The sequence below is a fragment of the Thermobia domestica genome, chromosome 8, assembly GCF_964235325.1.
Source record: "Thermobia domestica chromosome 8, izTheDome1.hap1.1, whole genome shotgun sequence".
Taxonomy (NCBI): Eukaryota; Metazoa; Arthropoda; class Insecta; order Zygentoma; family Lepismatidae; genus Thermobia; species Thermobia domestica.
The window spans coordinates 85945124-85966055 of record NC_137461.1 but is presented as its reverse complement, the minus strand read 5'-3'; the positions used below and the strand labels follow the sequence as shown (position 1 = coordinate 85966055).

Genomic DNA, 20932 nt, shown 5'->3' with positions numbered 1-20932 from the left:
CTTTAGGAAGGAAGTTGTGCACGTTCACAATATGCATGTTAGTTCGTGGGTAAATTCAAGTTAATCAGCAAAAGAAATCTATAAATTCTTAGTTTAGCGAGAGTAGATTTACTCTAGTATAATACCTGAGGAAGGTTGTCCTGCCTGAGAGTAATAAGTATCTAAGTATTTTATAGTTTTGAAACTTGGATATCGGAAGTAATTTTTTTTTCTTGCAAATGCATGATTAATTTTTTCTGCCCAATTTGCATTATTACTGTTAATATGTATATTATATATAACATACATATATATGTGTGTGTGTATTCTTTTCTTTACTTTAAAAAAACTTATTTTCTGTAATGTAGTTTCTAATCTTTCAGGCATGTTGTTTCAAGAGTACCATTACTTGAAATCTATAGAGCGGAAGTGTGCATGTTTAACTAGTTTTTTCAATTTATACTTCTTTCTCCTTTACTGCTGAAAAGATTGGCATTGTAGTTAAATGTTCCATTGATGACATTCTTTTTTCCTTCTTGATGAATGAATGAATGCTTGTAATGGTTAAATTCTTCTTCGATTTAATTTGTTTTCAATAATGGCTATGAATGTGTAAGCTTTTGTTTATTATTTACATCAAAATTCTTTCAAGTAAATAATTCTATGGTTTGAAAAACAAAGAAAAAGAGTAAAAAAATCTAAAAATTATTGAAAAACAATGTAATGTCTTTTAAATACTTGAAATATATTTTAAAATTTTTTGAACCCAAAAAGAAAGAAACTTTATATAAAGAGCACCTGTAAGTAGGGATTGGCTTATTCTGCTTATGTGTTTTTTTAACTGTGCTCTGCTGAAAAGAAGAAAAATTTTAATCATAATTTTATCTCGTTATAAAAAAAAATTTCTCTTTGATATTATTTCACTTCCCCATCATGCACGCTCATGGCTTCTCGCACCAGTAGGTGTAGTAATATATATCATGTCCCTCGTTGACCAGATCTCTTCTTCTCGGTGTTAGTCCCTGCTCCAAAGCAACTTACCCTAGAGCGGCAGTTAAACAAGAGCATACTGATTGGTTGGAATCCACCTGATTGTCCGCCAGGAACTATAGACAGTTACCATGTATATGTAGATGGAGTGCTGAAAACTACAGTTAAAGCTACAGAACGAACAAGAGCCTTGGTTGAAGGTGTTGATTCTACTCGGGTTGGTATATTTTTAAAACGCATTTTTGTCTTTATAATATAGTTTTTTTTTCTTCTTTTTCTTCAGTCGATTTAAGATCATAATTTTATATGCTTTGTAGAATTTGGATCAAGCATTATGAAAGTCTTAACTTTGTATTTTAATTCAAATAAACTGATAAATTAGTACGCGGATTCATATATAGACTCAGTCCTCTCCAATATATTAAATGAAATAATTATTGTTAATATTATTTTCATTTTTCTAACTATTTATTTATTTACTTTTATATCGATGTTAATTGTAGATCATAACGATTGAATAATACAGGGTGGTTCAAATATTTGTCACAATATTTTGGTAACAGATTTCTCACATCAAAAGTAGGAAAAAGTTCATATGGATCTGTGGTCGCAAGTGCATACTTTTGTTGTTATAGGGTGCCGAAAACGTGAAAAAAATGCTTTACTTTAAAGATCCATAGTTGCACTACTATAAGACCGATTGTAGTCGGGTCAAGACATCACTGAGGAGCTATCCAAATATCCATCTTTCAGAACTTCCTGTACTTGCACAATCATTTTTAGCGAGGCTGTTTGGGAGTACTTGATCACTCTCCACCTACCTCTCTAAAAATTGGTGTGCAAGTAACTGGAGCATTTTAAAACATGGATATTTGGGTAGTTCACATACAAGTTCCTCAGTGATGTCTTGACCCGACTACGATAGGTCTCATAGTAGTGGAGCTATAAACTTTTAAAGTTCACTTGTTTCACGTTTTCGGCACCCTATAACTCTGAAACTATCCACTTTCGAGCACAAGTTCATATGAACTTTTTTTTCTTATTTTGATGTGAGGAGCCTATTCTCAAAAATTGTGACAGATTTTTGTAACACCCTGTATACACTATTATATATATATATATATTAAAATAGTGACATGTGAAGAGAAATATCACTTATTTTGAAGTTTAAAGGATTAGTAACATGATTGTGATACCTACTGATACACAGTATGTAGATAATTGCGTAGTGAAGATAAATTACCCCTAATTTGTCTTGTAGAAGCGTCTTGGCTGGAGACGCAACATTAACACGAAACAAGTCAAAAAGATACCGATACCAAATTCTTGATTTGTAAGGAAATGGTTCAGAAAAGCGTGATTCTTATAATGCAGCATAATAAAATTACATTCAAAATTCCAAAATAACACCACTGAAACTAAAGGAACAATGATATATATCTATCGAAAGGAAAAGTAGTTAAATCATTTGAGGAATGACGGGGTGGGTGCTATCTGAAGCATTACCGAAATAAATTTACGCACATTGTGCTTCTTTACCATAAACTTACATAATGCAACCTCAATCATAGCGCGGAAAAGATGACAATAGATTAATCAGCTCTTAGAATTTTATATATGTATACACGTATATGTAGTAAAATTACACTATTATTTGTATGAACATAAAATCGGTTTTAACGTGTGTCTTGGTCCAAATTCTTTCATTATACGTAAGTAAATGTGTATTTTTTTCTTTTCACAAAAGAAGAGAACATTATTTCCAAGAACATATTATTTCCAATTGGTATACTCTACTTTAGACAGCTTCTTATTAATGGAAACCCAAAATTGTTTGTGAGAATTTCACGAAGTTAGTCATAGTATTTCGTTCTATTGGCTTGAATAAGACTTGAGATCGAGTAATTTTTCCTGAAACAAGAACGAATATTTTGATCTTTTGTGAAAAGGAATGTATAACAGATAAACATACGTAGTTTTAACTGCAGAAACTTAGTTTAGATTTATATATATATAAACAATTATTGGGATTGATATGATGAACAATTACTCAATCTATGTTTAAAAAAAATTCGTCATTTTAGCAGTTTATTTTAATTAGAGATAATTCTTTGCTTACAAGAAACGGTGTCAATCAATTTCAAGTTTATCCAACGAAATTTTTCGTAACTTGAATTTATATTGCTTCATAATTTGCAAAAGATTAAATAAGAGTTTTCTTCAAAACCAAATAGGAAAAAAATGTCAGAAAATATTTTATTTTTCCATTAATCGAAATACAAATGTTATTGTCTTTTTAGATTTTAGTCATATACCTTAATATTGTACATTAATTTTGTCATCATATTCTATGTAACCTTTCAGAGAGAGAGAGAGAGAGACAGACAGACAGACAGACAGAATAGCAATAATTTCAATAAATTTGAAACCGTATATATTATTTTTACTATGTGTAATATACCTAGTAAATAAATCAAATTAAAAATGAACCATTCAGAAAATCTAATATGCCTTTATGGTGAAGATTGGCACTATAGAAATTCTACAAATTACGAGTTTTATATTGTATTGGAATATGTTATTTATTTATTTTTAATATGAATAATTTAGGCCATGAGACATTTTATTTTTGTGCAGATATATGACACGCTGTGCATTGAAGAACGAGAATGAGTTTATTACTTACTAAAGACATTAGGCATAGTCTGAATGAACATTGTTATTCTCTAAGTGTTCCGACCTGGTTGAATGCACTTGGCACAAGAAATCTGCGAATTCTCGAATTTGAGCTGTAGCTCATATCCTAACTGGCCTCCAGAACTTTCTTCGTCTTTCTGAACATTTACATTTAAATTCCAATTTTAACAGAAAAGGCGCGGAAAAATTGTCTCATGGAGCGAGGTCAGAACTGCAAAATAGGATCCCACATATTCCATTTTTTTAAACTATGGAGAAACGATACAAACAGATTGTTATCTGTGATGTGGGACCCATCGTACACAGGCCCATGGTCGCGTGTAAGGTCCGTTAAGGATCGTGAAGCCATTACCATGAGAGGCGTACAACTTGCTTGCCAGCGATCTTCACACGAATAATTGCAATATCAGTACCTTGTGTTGAACGTTACCATCTTCATGGCTGTAGACAGAGCGTCCAAACTCTGTATCTTTTCGTAGAAACGCAGACTCCTTGAAACTTCTTATAGCTGCAAAATGAAGTTGATTGTAACAAAAACGTCTTCCTTGTAAACTTAATGAAATATTTGTATATTTTCTTGGCAGATTTCTTCAGACGAATACGAATTTTCAAGGCGACGTACTGTTTTTCTCTTACTGCCTGCATTATGAGCAAGGCTGCAGAGCGAGGATGAAAATTCATCATCGATTCCGTCAATCACCTAGTATTGCCAAGTGAATTTAGTGTGTCATTTGAAGTGTTTCACAGCGATTTATTGATATCTATACTTGGCAGGAATAATATCCTTGCCCTTGCCAAATAATGACATAAGAAGTTATAAATTCATTCTCATTATATCAGTCCCAATACTTTTATTAATTTGCTCATGTATAACAATTTTGTGTTTTCCAAAGACAAAATTAATTTGACCAACACTATTTGTTAAGCTTATACCATTATTTACATATTAATTTTTATTGCATATTGTTAAGTTCATTTGTAACAAAATTAAATTTTAACGTACGTTTTTTCATTCTTTGTTTAACTAATGATATAATTCACTTATTAATTCTTTATTTTACACAGCACGTAGTGATAAAATGAAATGTTAAAATAATTATTTTTACATTTTTTTATTTTACAGGTATTATGAAAAATCTATACGTTGATTCTTGTATCTAAAATCTTTCAGATTCTTTATTTTCAGATTTTCTAATATTCATTACAGAACAAGAAAAGTGTTCTATCGTGTGAAAAGATGGCTTATTATTTCTGAATTTTCTTTTCAGAAGTGTAGAGAAAGTTCGAAGTAATACAATTCGTATTCACAACTATATTTAATTTAGAAATTTTAACACTTTTACTTTACCAAAATATTAATTAATTTATAATACACTATTAATTTGTTTTTTCTAATCTTATAAAATATGCTTAATATTTTTTATTTTTACTTTTCTAATGATTATTAATTAGATTATTAGAAATCTTCTTAAAGTTAAGAATGTAAGGCATTACAATAAATTATAATTACTACTTTGTGACATATGAAAGATCGAATAAATCTGAAACACACACTCACATAATTCTTCCAGAAATTAATGACTAAACAAATTAATAAATGTAATGGAATTCTTATCGAACCAACCCGATTTACTTTATGACGAACTCCATAAATTTGTTCTCTAATATACACTTTATCTAACTTTCAGTGGTAGAGGTTTGCCTCTGGTGAATAGGGCCCTGGGTTCGATCCCAGCTCGCGTCAAGTGAACTCTGTGGTGGACAAACACCGTTGCGTGGGTTTTCTCGGGATTCTTCCGTTTCCTCCCACTTTCTTCATTCCACCATTTAATTCATTTCTCATCCTTGTCGTCGCTTTTAGCCTATCCGGCATAACCAAGGGTCGTAAAAATTAGATTTCATTTTTTTTTAAATCTAACTTGTACTTAATATTTTGCTGTCTGTCCGGCATTTGCAGTTTTGCCGTAAGCGTAATACTATACTAGCACAGTAACTTATTTTAGTTTGAAAAAAAATAGATAGTAAAGAAAATAAAGAGTATTATTTCTAATGCTAAATATCATCTACAACGAAAACAGATGTGTTAATTACTGATTAAGATGCTGACGTCGATAGAATGAAAACCTAGAACGTTGGAGTTTAATTTATAATATGTTTTATATCCACTTGATTGCCTGTGTCACATTGACATTTTAAACTTAAAAACAATATTTCGTAGAGTTTCTGTAGATCTAAAGAAAACTTCATTTATTTTTCAGACTCAAGCATGCATTTGTTATAGAACTGAATGGAACAACTCTATCGTAAAGTACTTAAATCAAATATAATGATGTATATGGAAAATGTGATACTTTTTATTTTTCTCAACTTATCAGTGCCTAAACGATGTATATATATATATATATTCTTAATTTTCCATAGTTCCTTTTAATGTATTTATAATGGAATATTTCGCTTGGTGAAATTAAACTCTATGCGGCATATAAAGACTTAATGAATTATTACAAATTACCTTTCTTTGTACGTTTTAGTACACTTCTGTAATTCGTACATTGACTTACTGGATGTTCAAATCTTAGCATAATGAAAATCTATTTGATATTCTGAAACTGTGTACAAAATGTGTAAAGTGCCAGTATTTATAAACTGCCCTGAACAAAAATGTAATAAGCAATGCGTGCGACATATTTTTCTGCGTGACCAGTGTGTGACATAAACCTTTAATACCAGCCTATGTTGTAGAATATAATTTAAGGCACTTTGATAAGTACATTGAGATAGCTCATAATACCAAAAAAGTTGTTTGTCTTGTTAATAATGTATCACAAATTCAAGAAGGCCAAAATTTACTTAAGACCCTTTGAACACGTACTAAATATATATTTATAAAAATAATGAAACACTTGAAGAAAATACAACTTACGTAAATAATATTGCGTACGACCAATGTTAGCCTGAAGAACAGCTCTGATTCGTTGTTAAATACAGGCATATGGCAATGGTATCCGGAAGAATATTGTACCATTCCACATGCAGTATAGTACTCATACCCATCAACGAGGATGGAGAAAAATACCTTCTCCGGACTCAGAGCTCCAGAACTGACCACAAGTGTTCAAGAATGTTGAAGCTTGTGAACTGAACGGTCCAGAGGGAGGAGGAAAGAGTGTCATTTACCGACTGATTTTGGCACTACGCACCTTGGCAATGATTCGAACTACGAATTTTTGGACCCTTCTTGCGCACAATCATGTGTATACTTGCTTCCCATTTTTGCTGTCAGTACTTTATAATCTATGTATGCACTTTAAAATGCTTAATTCTTATTTTGATGATTTTTAGAAAATTTGGTCGGACCAAGCGAAATATTGTTATAAATAAATGTTACAGATTTATTTCTTTACATCAACCGTCATATTAAAATCTATTTTAGTTTCTAGAAAGGAGGCAATTGTTCACGGAACGTCCAGGAATCTTGCATACCTCTTATTGTCAACAGTACATTGAAAGTAAATGGTATTAATAATAAGAAAACTACTCTTTGTACATTTATATCTTGTTCCATATTATTGCCATCTAGAATTAGGTTGTTTTGTTATACTTTTTGCAATAAAAATAGTATCAAAGATCTATTAAAGCTTGGTGTTCAAACAGCCACACAGAATCAGCGTTCGATCCGTGACACCAAACCGTCGCACTTCGCGGGATGCTGCATGCACCATGGTCATAGGAAAAGACGTGCCTTTAGCGCCTTCATGTGTAAAAGCAACCAACGTGACCAGTACGTCAGCTGTTATTTCTTGGTTACCTAGTAACAGCAACCACCAGCATGTTGTATGTGTAAATAATGTGGAAGTTAGAACAGTGAAACCAGGAGTATACAGGCACACAATTACAGGTAAGACTGGAGTTATTTCTTCTCTTTGCTTGTGTATGTGTAACATGATGTTCATTGTATTTATCGGTTTGAAAAGACGATGACAGGACTGTAATTTGGCAACAATTTTATTCACCAGAAAATGAAAGGTTGCACATTCATATGTAGTTTAATATACAATATGACTCTTCAGTGTGTTGTTTTGAAAGTAATGTCCGTAGAATATCCTTCTGTATATTAGAGACTGCGAATGAAAGCACATAGTATATACACTATGTATGTGGAATAGCGCGTATTTCACGTGTTTCATTTTATGTCTTCACTTTGTTCATGTGCAAAGCACACCCACATTTTTTTTTTTTTTTAAATCTTCTCCGAGAATTGTTTTCCAATCGTCTGATTATCTTCTTCTGTGACTTAACTTACCTATTCCGCTCTTTGAATTTAACATTTCCTATCTACTTCCTTTGGGATATTTGAAGGAGAGAATCTTTGCCTATCGTTTACAGCCAATCAAGGAAACCAGGAAGATAAATATATAAATCCACCGTGAATCATCTTCAAAAAATGGTGGATACGATACACACTGCCCTGAAGTTTAAACATAGCTCCATCTCTTGATGAAATATATAAATCAACACATTTTAGTAATTTTATGATCAAGTTGGTTTGTTTATGTAGCTACTTGGTGAAGAGTCTTAAACCATTGCTTATTACAATGTACGGAGGTGTTATACAAATACTTTTCTAATTTAAATTAAGTTAAACATCATGACTACTTGCGATCTTTTTGTCCATTTTAGTGACTATTGAAGCATGAATAGTGTGGAACATGTCAACAGTATAATATGATGATTATGTAATCGTATATATTATTATATGAAAGAAAAAATTTCTATATAAATGCTAAATTCCATAAGATATTAAGATTAAAGTGAAAATATTATATATATAAAGTGAATATTTGTTTGTGAGTTTGTACGTTTATCCGATATACAAATCCATCCTGTTGAATTGATATTTTTCAGTGTAATTTATCGAAGAAATCCTAGGTTATATATAATTTCTTGGTTCATATCCTAAAGGGGGTAAGGGAACTTCAAAAGGAAAGAGGTGGTTTAAAATATGTGAAAAAAAAAGAATATTTCACGAATTTCTCATATTAGGAAGATGAAACTTGGTATGTAGTTATTTCTTAAAACAAGTTGATATACACATGTGATTTACAATCTGAAAAAATGTACTGTTGGGGTAAGATATTGCTAGAGGAGTGGGTAGAATGTGAGATTGAAACATAATTGAAACTGACTGGTATAAGTGTCGAATCCATAGTTTTCGGAGTCGGTCAGATGATTGGTGACATTGCCAATATCATTTAACTCCAAATTTAATCAAGAATGTACATTTCACCTAGTCCGAGAATTGACAGTAACGCCGAAGGCGTTGTTCGTGGCTATTCATTTTACTCAATTCTTTACTTTTGACAGCCGAAGGCCTTGCTTGTCGATATTTATTCTACTTAGTTGTTTATTTTTAAGTTTTGCTCATAAACATTATACTTCCCGTGCAACGTCGGGTATTCTAGTTAGTAATAAATAAATGTTGATTACAGGACTTGCTCCTAACACAACGTACAGGGTAACAGTCAGAGCCAAAAACATTAGAGCTCCTTATTTCGATGAAAAGAATAGCCAACAAATGGAGAGGCTTTCCTGCCATATTGACTTTCGCACATTACCTAAAGGTAAGCAATTTTCCAATCTAAATGTTCTGCTTTGGTGACTATTTTAAAAATTGACGGTAGAGGCCAAGCTTAATAGATCGTAAAATGTAGATGTATATGTAATCTCTTGTATCTTCTTATAAGGAAGATTTTGTCAGTGACTACAACTTAAATAATGCGTAACAAAAAACTTTTTTTAAACTTTATATTTAAAAATATCAAACTATGCTATATATGCACATTACTTTGTTCGAATTAAGAGTTCCATTTATATATATTTAGGGTATTTCTCTTAGGAATTCATAAACTATATTCTAGAGCAATAATGGCATAATTATAGTGAATCTATTTTTCTCGAGATACTTCATAAGTTGATGGTTTCTCACTCTAATTATCACACATTTCTCATAATTCAATATTTTATAAATTTTCCGTCTACTTTGTTATGACTATATTAATAGAAATATGAAAGAAAAATCAGAAAGTAAAACTATATATATAAAATTGAAATGACAATGATCACAGTATTATTGGTTTTGAGGTCAATTCGAAGTTTATAGTAAAAAGTGTCTGACAAAAACTGACAAAATCTTTTCCTATTTTGTAAATGTAGATGGTATGCATGCAACTTTTTTTTTTTTTTTGGTACGATTTATATAATTAAAATGTCGCAAATATAAGTATTTTCTAAGAACTTAAGAAAGAAAGAGAGAAAAAAAAAACGTTAACACTTGAACGCAATATAAACTAAGTAGAAATTACAGCTTCAATGCTCTCTATATTATTATACGCACTCAGTAATGCATTTAGGCAATTACTTTCGTAGATTATGTTCAATTTTGTACACTAAACAGTAGATCCTGTTGGTAAATGGAAGTTAATTGTACAGACGTCAACAAATGTTATGTCACTTGAGTAAAATTAAATTAATTGATGTTTTTCTGCACACTGATAATATATATATATATATATATATATATATATATATATATATATAATATCTCTTTCCACGTTAAAATAAAATTTTTTGCTGCTAAACATATTTGCTTGGAAGAATATTTTGTTTCATTTACTGATATATCTTCTGATGCTCATCAATAAGCTAATATTATAACATGTTCTTGAAGTGCTTGTGTTCAGCTAAGGAATGTTTAGGAAATAAAGCAAAATATTCAGCCAAATGAACGCAAATAACGGCATTAGACTAATTAAAAAAATAGAAAATAACACAAAAAGAGCATGACAAGCATTAAATCAATTATTCTATTACAGTCAAATTTAAAAACAATTTTCTGTACACTTTAATTGTACTTGATGAAATGTGGAAAAAAATGTATTTTGCTGACGCCTGTACAATACTCTCTTCATCCAAAATTTTTTGCTGTCTGGCTTTCAATCCGCGATGCCAATTTAAGTACGTGAGACGAAGAAAATTATCTGGAAGACTGAAGACGTGGTAAGATATAATACTGTGAAGAAAGTGCAAAAATTACAACCATGGTACTTTTCACTTCAGACAAAGAACTTTACATAATAATGAAAACAAATAATTATAAGAAAAACATAGTGATATTTAATAGTCTTTCTACTATAGAAACTTAACTCACGTACAATTTTGTTAATTTTAATTCAGGAAACAAGAATGAAAGAACCAGTTAAATGACAATATGATACTTGAAATCCAAGAACTTGATAAAACCTTGACGATGTTTGAAGTTAAAATAAAGAAAGAATACTTCATGACAAATAATAAGTAATACGTAATAGAAAATCAGATTCCGTGTTGAAGTAAATATAACTCAACATTAATTGATTTGTGTAAGGTATAAAAATTGAGATTATTTTGTGTAACTCTAATTCCGATTATCATCTGGTAATCACAAATATTCTATACGCTTTTAAGTATTATCTAAGTAAAATTTACAGTACGCTCTTCTAGATTATGTAAATCTACTTATTTTTTTCTTTATCTTTACACATTCATACTATGTACTATAAAGAAAGTACTCAAAAGTTCAAGTTTTACTTTATCTAACATATATGAATTTTTCACTATTCGTGAGAATTTAAATAATATTCGATTAGTAAAACATAAATTTAAATTCTACTGTATTCTACTGTATGTAAATTTAAATTCTACTGTATTTAAGCTAGAGGAATAAAGCAAGAAGGAGAATACATAGAATACTTGCTTCATTGTTATGTATTAATCCTCTGGATGCCACATCTTTTGCTCCTAATAGCTGCTGATAGACAAATAGGTAGCTGTAGGTAACATATCTAATAAATTTATTTTTCTGTGATAAATGTGGAAATCCATTTGACTTACATTTATGAAAATGTTTCTTACAAGAATTTGAATACTAAAAAGTCTTATGAAAAATTTCAAATCGTTTAATTAATATCATTATTTTGTACATACCTTTTCCTTATTTTGGTAAATCAACAATTCACTAGAATACAATTAATTTTGTGGAGTCCATTTTATATGTTGGGATCGAAATTGTACGTAGAATAATGTTAAAAGACAGTGTTAGATTTAGTTTGGTTCTGAGGGAGTCAGAATACGCTGGAAAATACATTACTATGATTGAAACATAAGTATACAAAACATATATCCAGTATATTGACATGTAATAGTGATGTGATTATGTGTAGAATATTTTAAAATTGCTATTAAGAAGGATACTAAAATTTTCGTAAAAACACCAAGTTTGACCAATGTTATAGTTTGTAATTGAATTTAAATAATAAACGTTTATCACTTTTTCTTAGTGTGCGTCCACTGCTCATAATCATCAAACGCAATTTCGGCTTTTCTTTATTTCGTGAAATCCACCCTATTTACTGGATTTATTAATATAAAAATAACATAATTTTACGGGATGATATTTTATGTATTATTAAATTATTTACTAATGTCTAATTTGCTTATCAAATTATATTAAACCAATAGCTATCACATACATGAAGAATATCTCAATTGTGATTATTAGTTTGTTACGTTGGCTTTAATATTTACATATCGAAAGATTTATCGTGCGCGTTCGTAATAGACAAAATATAATGGGAACTTTGCGAATTAGCAAATGGCAAAAAACACGTTTATGTTATTAAGATTTTTAGAAATATTTAATTATAGATAACATAGTGGAAGACAAATTAGTGTTTTTTGCAATTTTATTTAAATATCAACTGTCAGATATGATCACTTATTTTTGCCTTAATTTAGAGCTTTGTAAAGTAGTTGCATAGATAGGAAAGTAAAGTTCCTTAAGCTTCTAGATTTGAGAACTTCAGAAAGAGATAGAAAAGTTAAGTTTATCAAAATAGGTAAATAAAGAATTTTCCTCCAGCTATTAAACATATAATTCTGTTATCAACATAAGTGATAAATCGTGCTATCGACAACATTCCATAACAAATCTACATTCTATAATTAGTTAGAAATGAAAAGTAAAGTAAGTTTATACTTATATCAAAAATTCCCAGTGTGATTTTGGGGCTTTTGTTTTATTTGGTAAGTAATTTTATTAATTAAAAAAAATCTTATTGATTTTGATATCTACTTATATTTGAACTACGTTGTAATCAATAAAAAATAATACATTGTATTGCTTAGTAATAAGCACAACTGAATTTTATCGAGTGTACTTGTAGAAGTATTCGTATATATTTGTTAATATTTTATTTCTTTCGTTTTGATTTGCTCTCTGCTCTCAGTAAGCATTGTTAAAAACTCTAAAAAAAAATGAATTGGCTTTTAATAGCAATGTACGTCTCGTGTCATGTTTCATGTTCTCCATTTAGCTGAAGATTTTAAAGGATGCTTTGCGTAAGTTTGGATAGTAGTTGTTAAGTAGTATAGAATATCAACTTATAAAAGATATATCAATAAAAATTAGTTTGCAGATTTGGTAATTGTGATAATATTTTTGCATGTGTGAAAAATTAAAATACAGTAGTGCCCATTTGTCAGAAGCATAGATCTCAAAATGTAGGAATCAGAAAGTGATTCGTTTAAACCTCGTGTTATATATTTTTTTTCTTTTACTATCAAATACAAGAACATTTCAGTTCGTACGAGATATCGGTAGAATACATGCATTTGTTAAAACTAATTCCAATTCAAGTATAGCCAACTTCTTTAATTAAAATTATTGTATATGGGCGGATATCAATTTAATCTGTAGGGTTTTAAAAGAAGCTTTAAATAAAATCAATGACCAATGAAATAAATATATTATACTGTGAAACCGATCGACGAAATTATAAAGAGTTTAATAAATAACTTTATAGTTCGTTGTAGAGAGATGCCAACGATGCCTACTACATTAAAAAAATGTATACATTAAAATTAAAATGTTTCGTTGTTGGATAAAATCACATGTAGTCTCAACAAAGCGTGCTGATTTTATTAAGACCTATCTCTGCTAGCTTTGTAATCCGGAATTTCATTATTGTGCGCTAAAAGGAATTAATAGTAAAATTTAGAAATTTATCATTAATACATACGAATTTTTGTTTTTTAAAAAAGCTCTAGTATTTTACAAAATAAGGTTTCATTATTATTTACAATGCGATTATAACTTACTAAAGAGCTGCTATTTAAACGTAAATCTACTCATAATATTCACCATTGGTTATCGATAAGTATGAAATACTATGTTCTAAATAAATACAGAACAATGATGTAATACACATTACAAATCAAAAGAAGAGAATGGAGAGATTTAACATTATCCATTCATTTTCAAACCGAATTAATCTGTCACTCTTTAAGAATTAAACAGCATTCAGTGTGAAACTTTAATTCGTGAAAATTTAAAGAAATAATGTTCAAATTTTCAAGTTCTTCAACAGAGTCTACGGCAAATGTTAGCAGATCTTAAAGTAATTATTTACTAACAACAAAACCATGCTGTTTATCGTATTTAGTTTGAAGTCTTTAGGAATAAAATCATATATCATTTGCGAATTATCAAGATCACATTCAGCAGTTATAGAACCAAAAGAAAGTTCAAAATGATTTATTATAATGGATTTGCATCAAATATATTAAACTCTCGAATTGACTGATATAGGAATACGTTGAAAGTAAACGATATATATATATATATATATAATGTTATTTTCCTTAACTAATCATTTAGCTTTTTTATTAATACAATTTACAAGTTTATATAATCTAGATTGTCCAGATAGAAGATATTAGCTTCTATTATGTGTCAAGGAAAATTAAAAACGGAAACAAAATATTTTTTCTTGTATCTCGTCAAAGTACGTGAAACATATTGCGCTACTGTACAAATTACCATAATGTTGTTATAAGTAGTATAACAAATAGCATGATTAAAAATGTATGAATAACAAACGGGTGCTGTTCATGTGGAAAGCACAAAACATTCATAAAGTTTTGTCTAAAACATTTTTTTTTTAATTTTGTAAATATGTTACGCAAGCCATACAGTAACTTCACTGGAAATTCCGTAGGTGTTCTTAGGAATTCGTATAAGTAATTCATCGTTAGAAATCTCATCTTACATTGGCACAGCTGAATTACTTGTTGAGTCCTTAAGGATATTGGACGTCTATTCAGCAAAACGATCGTAAGGAATTAGTAATACTTCTAAAATATATATATATAAACGAAGTCAATTAAATTTAAAAATACTTTATTTAGAATTGCCGTTCATAGTCGTTGCGAAAGTTTAATGAAGAAAAGTCTAGTTTTAGAAATTCGTGAGTACTTAAATATCTAACAAAATATATAACTTAAGGGGGCACACTGTAGTATATATCTCCTTTACTAAAATTATGAAATATTTTGTTCTTAGCATTAGGTAAATGTAATAGGGAGTCAACTTATACGTTGGCATCCTCCCTTAATTATAAAATTTTTAAATAATATTTAAGAGCTTTTTAGCGTCTCGTTAGTGCATCGCATTGACATACATTCTTTTTCTTATATTTGTGTGCTTGCATGGAAGGCTGTAAAGGTGATACATTATTTTTACTTTTTTTTACGTAATTCTTATAGATTACCTTATTATTATTTTTTTAAATATTGTATTCTTATATTAAAGTGTAAGAAAATAGTTGTCTTTTAGATGTCTTGCCATAAAATGCACCTTCAGTGTACAATTGTTGTAATATTTTAATGTGAAAAGCATGTTGGAGGTTGTAGGTATTTTATCGTGCACTTTCTTTTTTTTTTTCTCTCCTCACTGTGAAGTTAATGGTTGTCCGTGTGTTACAAAACAAAAGTACTCTTTGTCTTCATGTCCATTCGGTGTACGTGTTTTGTCTTGCTTTGTTGCTTGGTGTGGTGTTTTGGTCGTTACTGATCTTATAAGTGAAGTTAAGTATTCTTTTTTAAAAAAGTGCATTTGTTCTCACAAAGGAAGATCTTCATTGTTGTAAGTAGATTTTGAAATGAGTGATGTGTCAAATTGTGATTGATATGCAAGTAGAGACATCTGAAAACTTTGATACAATTCATGAATATTTTGCATTCGTATATGAAAATAAATGTGACAAATTTTGTTACCGACCAGTCTAACGATTAGGATAGACTAACGAAATTAAGTCTTTCCTGCTTCGAAGTATCTCTGTCAAGATATAGTCTCTTGTCACTACAAAGTGTCAGAGTGCCACTACAAAGTATTGGAGGTATGTTAATGGATGTATGCAGATGAATATCTGAGTAATGAAGCAATATTTACTCAGTTCTTGCATACTGGTATCTCTTATCCTATTTACCTGCCTATCCCTTCACTCCAGCTGCCTAATTTCTCATTTTTTATACACTCTTTTGAACTACAGAAGAAGGAAACAATCCGACTTTCCTTTTACTGACTTAGGTAAATAAGATAGAACGTGCCTTCAAGCAGAACATTCACACAAAACATTTACAAACCAAGTTATGCTGTAGAACTTTTAGGTTATATTACTATTATTAGATTAGGTTTTATTAGGTTGAGTTAGAATTAATATGTTTAGATTATGTTAGAATATATTAAGACTATTGTTATTGATAATTATTTATTTTTAATATAAAAACTTTAGTGACAACTTTAAAATAAAATAGATTTTCTCAATTTCTTCCCAGTCAACATGTATAGTTATGGAATAAAGTCCCCCTTTCCAATCAAACTTTGTGATTTATTATTGCTTCAAAAGGACTATTCGTTAGGCTTTTTATTTTATTTTATTTTATTTTTTTGAAACGTAGATTTACTATATTTGGTACGAGGTTTCGACTTCCGATTACTTTACAAAATTTAAGGGGACGGCCTAAAATAATAAGGAAGTTAGCATTGAGATACTTAAATTGAGGAATAGTGAACTCTGGTATAAAAACTCAGAAATAACATCAATGGACGCTAATGTGTTGATCCTGTATCGCTCAACCAACAAGTCATCTGTTCCACAAAAGTCCTCCATGGACTGTAGTTTCACAAATATTGCATTTATTATTATTACAAAAATAGAAGAATCGAATTTCATTGAGAATGTTATTGAGTTTGAAACGTTATATTGTGATTTTGTTTCCAATTTTTAGTATTGTACTTTTTACGCACTGGTCTTTCTGATACTATTTATTTTCTAGTTACAACAATAGACTTTTAGTAGATGGTACTTTTTTAAACATGTCTCCTATTTATCCATGCTCCGATCATATCCATATAAATTTTACTTTATTATGAACAGTTTACTGCAGTGAAAATATATCAAACCTTATTTTTTTACTAGATAAAATATTGGAATTGCAAATTTGACCAATATTGAATTATTAAAACAGAAAATTCTTTAACAATAAGAAAATCCTGATATATTTTATTACTTAAGTTCTAGGTTTTCCAGCTAATAAGACAACGGAAAATCGTAATATTCTTAAGTTTTTTTTTTTTAAGTAGGTGTACTCTTTCATGCGTAGACAGATTTCGTATAAAAAGAATTTTTACTCATTAAGCCACAAATGTGGACGCTTTCTCTTTTAAAATAAACTCGTTTATTTGGTCAGTATTATAACATTAAGATTTAACATTATACTACTTACATAAACAGAAGAGAAATTCACATGCGCATACATAACCTTCACGCGCATGCACAAAAGTTAGAATGAATTATTTAAAAACTGAAACTATTGGATTACAGGCTTCAGTTCTTTGGTCTCCTAGGGCAAGTGACTTACAAATAAATCAAGATAAACGTTTTAGTAGCACGATTAATGCTAAAATTGTCTTTAGTAGTTTTCCTACAATTTAATAATGAAAACAACAAATTGACATATCACTTGTTTCAAAAATACATAAAACAATGGAAATTGTCCTTCGTTTCATCATTTTTTGCTCTGAATCTTGAGAAATGTTCCAAAATGAGTGTAGTTCGTGATTTCAGTTCAACTTATTAAGTTGATATAATTGTATTTCTTTTAAATGAATGTGGCTGTATTTGAAATTTTCTTCAGTTTTTCTCCCAAAAATCCGTGCATTAATTTTGTAAAAAATATAATTAATTTATTTGATTTTCCGGTAAAAAGTGGTCGAGTAATATTTTTACGTAGTGTGCTTTTAAACTTGGTTTCTTCTAACTTGATTTTTAAAAAATGATTTACTCTTGCGTTAAGAAACCTTATTCTATTTGAAAGCAATTGACACAGGTAATTCAAAATAAAAATAATATTCTTAATTAAAAAAAAGACTATTAAAACTCAATTAAAGCTCAAATTTTAAATGTTTATAAATGGTGAACATAAAATAACACATAAACAAATAATAATAATAATAATGGAAAAGAACGTGAAGTGTATTTTGTTCTATGGTGATTTTCTTAAAGTTTTTGCACAGATTTAACTTAGACAAACAATTGTTGTCCATGGTGTGTTTTCTTAAAATATTTGTAGAGTAATAAAAGCATTAGAAAATGTATTTCTTTTTCTACTTTACTGGTTTCTTGTTTTAGGCATAAGTCTTCGGACAAATTCCATAATCTTTAGTTTTGATATGTGCATTTTATAATAAGTCTTCTGAGAGTTTTCGTTATAGATGGATATTTTTATCTAAATGAAAAACGAAACTTTACGATCTGTAGAAGAAAAATCTTTCTATCCCTTTTCGGAAACATTTACCTTGCAGAATAAAGCGTATAAACCTGTAGGTATATGTTGTACTTCCTACAACAATATTGACTTGACTATTACATTGCATGAAAAATGCTTACTACAAAAATATTCACATGTACTTACGTGAGTTCTCACAAAAAGTAAAAATTATGGAGCTCCCTCATAGCTATATGGTTAGTGTACGAGCCTTCCTGTGCGTAAGACCCGAGTTTGATTCCCATTTGAAATTCACATTGTTCGGATTCCATGTTAATCTGTAAATTCCAATCTCATATAAGCTTGGTTTGAACAGTGGTCGAATCACTCTAAATAAACCAATCCAATCAAGAAAAAAAAATGATGAACGAACGAACATTTGAAATATTGTTAATGTAGAGAAGGTAAAAATAAGCACAAGGAAATAAATGCAAAAGTTCAACGCCTATTAGTGCAAAGCTTGTACGAACCACCTGAAATCAGTAAAGAAAACAGTTATTAGATCGATCAGAACAACAGTTCAAAATCCAGTAAAAATTATTACGAACTAAAACCCTAATAGAAAAGTGGATGAGGAGATGGATAGAAAGTGAGGTGAACTGAGTGAAGGAAGGTGAAGTAGGAAACATGATAAAACTATAGCAATAATAATAATGTTTGGAGAGAAAGGAAATGTTAAAAACTTAACCTAAAAGTGGAACACGATTAGAAGAACTAGAAGTGAAAGTAAAGATTGAATTATATGATAATAACAATTATAACACGACATTAAGAAAGGAAAAGAACAATTAGAAGCGCTATTTGAATATAAAAATATTAAAAATAGAATATATTTAATTTTCGTATTATTATTTCTTACTTCTGAGAGACGAGGGAGTTTGAGTTATATTTTGAGAATAATGATATTTATTATTGGTCAAAGATTAAATTATGATGACGAACGTTCTCGGCACAAGGATAGGAAAAATATGGAATTATAGGCGGAGGAGTTTTAAGTTTCATTAACTAAGAAATAAGAGCCATATGGAATTTGGTTTCTGTTGGAGAGTAATCATTTTAACTTTGATTTTTTTATAATACCTACTTGTTTGTAGATGAGCTTATAATGAGTAATCATTAAAACATAGATTCATTTTTTTTTAAAGAAAGCGGTTGGTTTCATTTGAGTTTGTTATAATACCCGCAAACTGTTACGAAAAATTATATATTCACACCTTTCAGTTGACCTGTCTGCTCTTGAACTATCTAAGATTTTAAATGGCTAACTGGATTTTCGATTTTTATCAAGATTAATTTTACATATGCGTTACCCTCTTGCCCGGAGAGCATTTGAGCAAAACATTCAATGAATGTACTTTATAGTTGAAGTTATATTAGTATTTCTGTGCATAATATCATTCGTCTTTCACAAGCTATATTTAGTTCTAAATTAAAAGTAAAGTCACGATTGGTTCTATGTGAACCATAAACATTGGAAAAATGTAAATGTATATTAATATTGTATATATATGAAGCCCGTATTACATAATGTTTCACAAAATCTGCTTTCATGTAGGACATTTAGATGAAATTGTATATGTTGCTGACCATTTTTTTTAAAAAATTGACCGTTGTTTCATCATACAAAGTTAAAATTACAGGTGAAGTCATTTTAACACTTCGCCAATTTTTTTGCCACTTTTTCCTCTGTGATAACAAAAGTCAATTGCGCTGGATAAGTAAACTTCAACTTTAGGCGGTTATGTCACTACACCTGCGCCTCGCAATTTATTAAATTGAACTTCTTTTATGATGTGTGCTTCCTAAAGAAAAATAAATACTAGCAGTAAGAAGATACATTTTGATCTGATGCTACATAAATACCACTGATATAGGTACTGTTGTTGTTGATGATGATTGAGCTTAACGTCCCTTTCAGCAGAGAGGCTATATGAGACAGGACCCTCTGATTAACGTTGGATCCGAAACACATAAGCTCCCGCCGGGAATTGAACCCGGGTATCCCACGCCAAAGGCACGTACGCTAACCGCTTAGCCACGAAGGAGCTCTAATGTAGGTACTGTTGTCAGGAATCATCACCTGAAACACAACCTTGTTCTTCTCTAAATTTGTTCTTTCTAAAAAGCTTATTTTTCTCCTCTGAAAATTTTTCTTTAAAATAATTGTAAAAACGAATACATGACATTACAAAATTTGATATTACTAGTGTTTTTAGAAAGCAAATTTATTATATGGCTTAGAACCAATTTTGTAGATGTTTGTTCACAAGTTGTTTAGCGTTTTCTAAGCCTGCTTGTATGACTAATGCTCAATGAAACCTCACGTTTGCTGATGTATTTTTGATATACTAATAACTATAATCTGTCATATGTCTGCTAAAAATCAGCTGAAGCGTCGTTCCACCATCCTTGCTTGTAGCACATTCTTAAGACAGTCATCAAGATATTGCGTAAGTGAATAAGTATTGGCTACATAGGTGTCCAACTTATGTTACGAGGCACATTTAACATGTTAGTAACAGCGTGTTCCTAGATAAAATTTATTAAGATATAACGTTGAAAA

At 29.8% G+C, this 20932-nt stretch overlaps 1 protein-coding gene across 10 annotated transcripts in view; it reads left to right on the top strand.

The window, feature by feature from the left end:
• Window positions 1–20932, top strand: part of Rbp (RIMS binding protein) — a 591180-nt gene that overhangs the window by 498735 nt on the left and 71513 nt on the right. For 9 of the 10 annotated variants that reach the window (XM_081768676.1, XM_081768675.1, XM_081768674.1 and 6 more), the window contains 3 exons: window positions 978–1186; window positions 7321–7564; window positions 9156–9287. In XM_081768676.1, coding sequence (XP_081624802.1) covers window positions 978–1186; window positions 7321–7564; window positions 9156–9287 — 585 coding nt within the window. The remainder of the gene's footprint in view (window positions 1–977; window positions 1187–7320; window positions 7565–9155; window positions 9288–20932) is intronic. The other variant, XM_081768673.1, reaches the window with a different exon arrangement.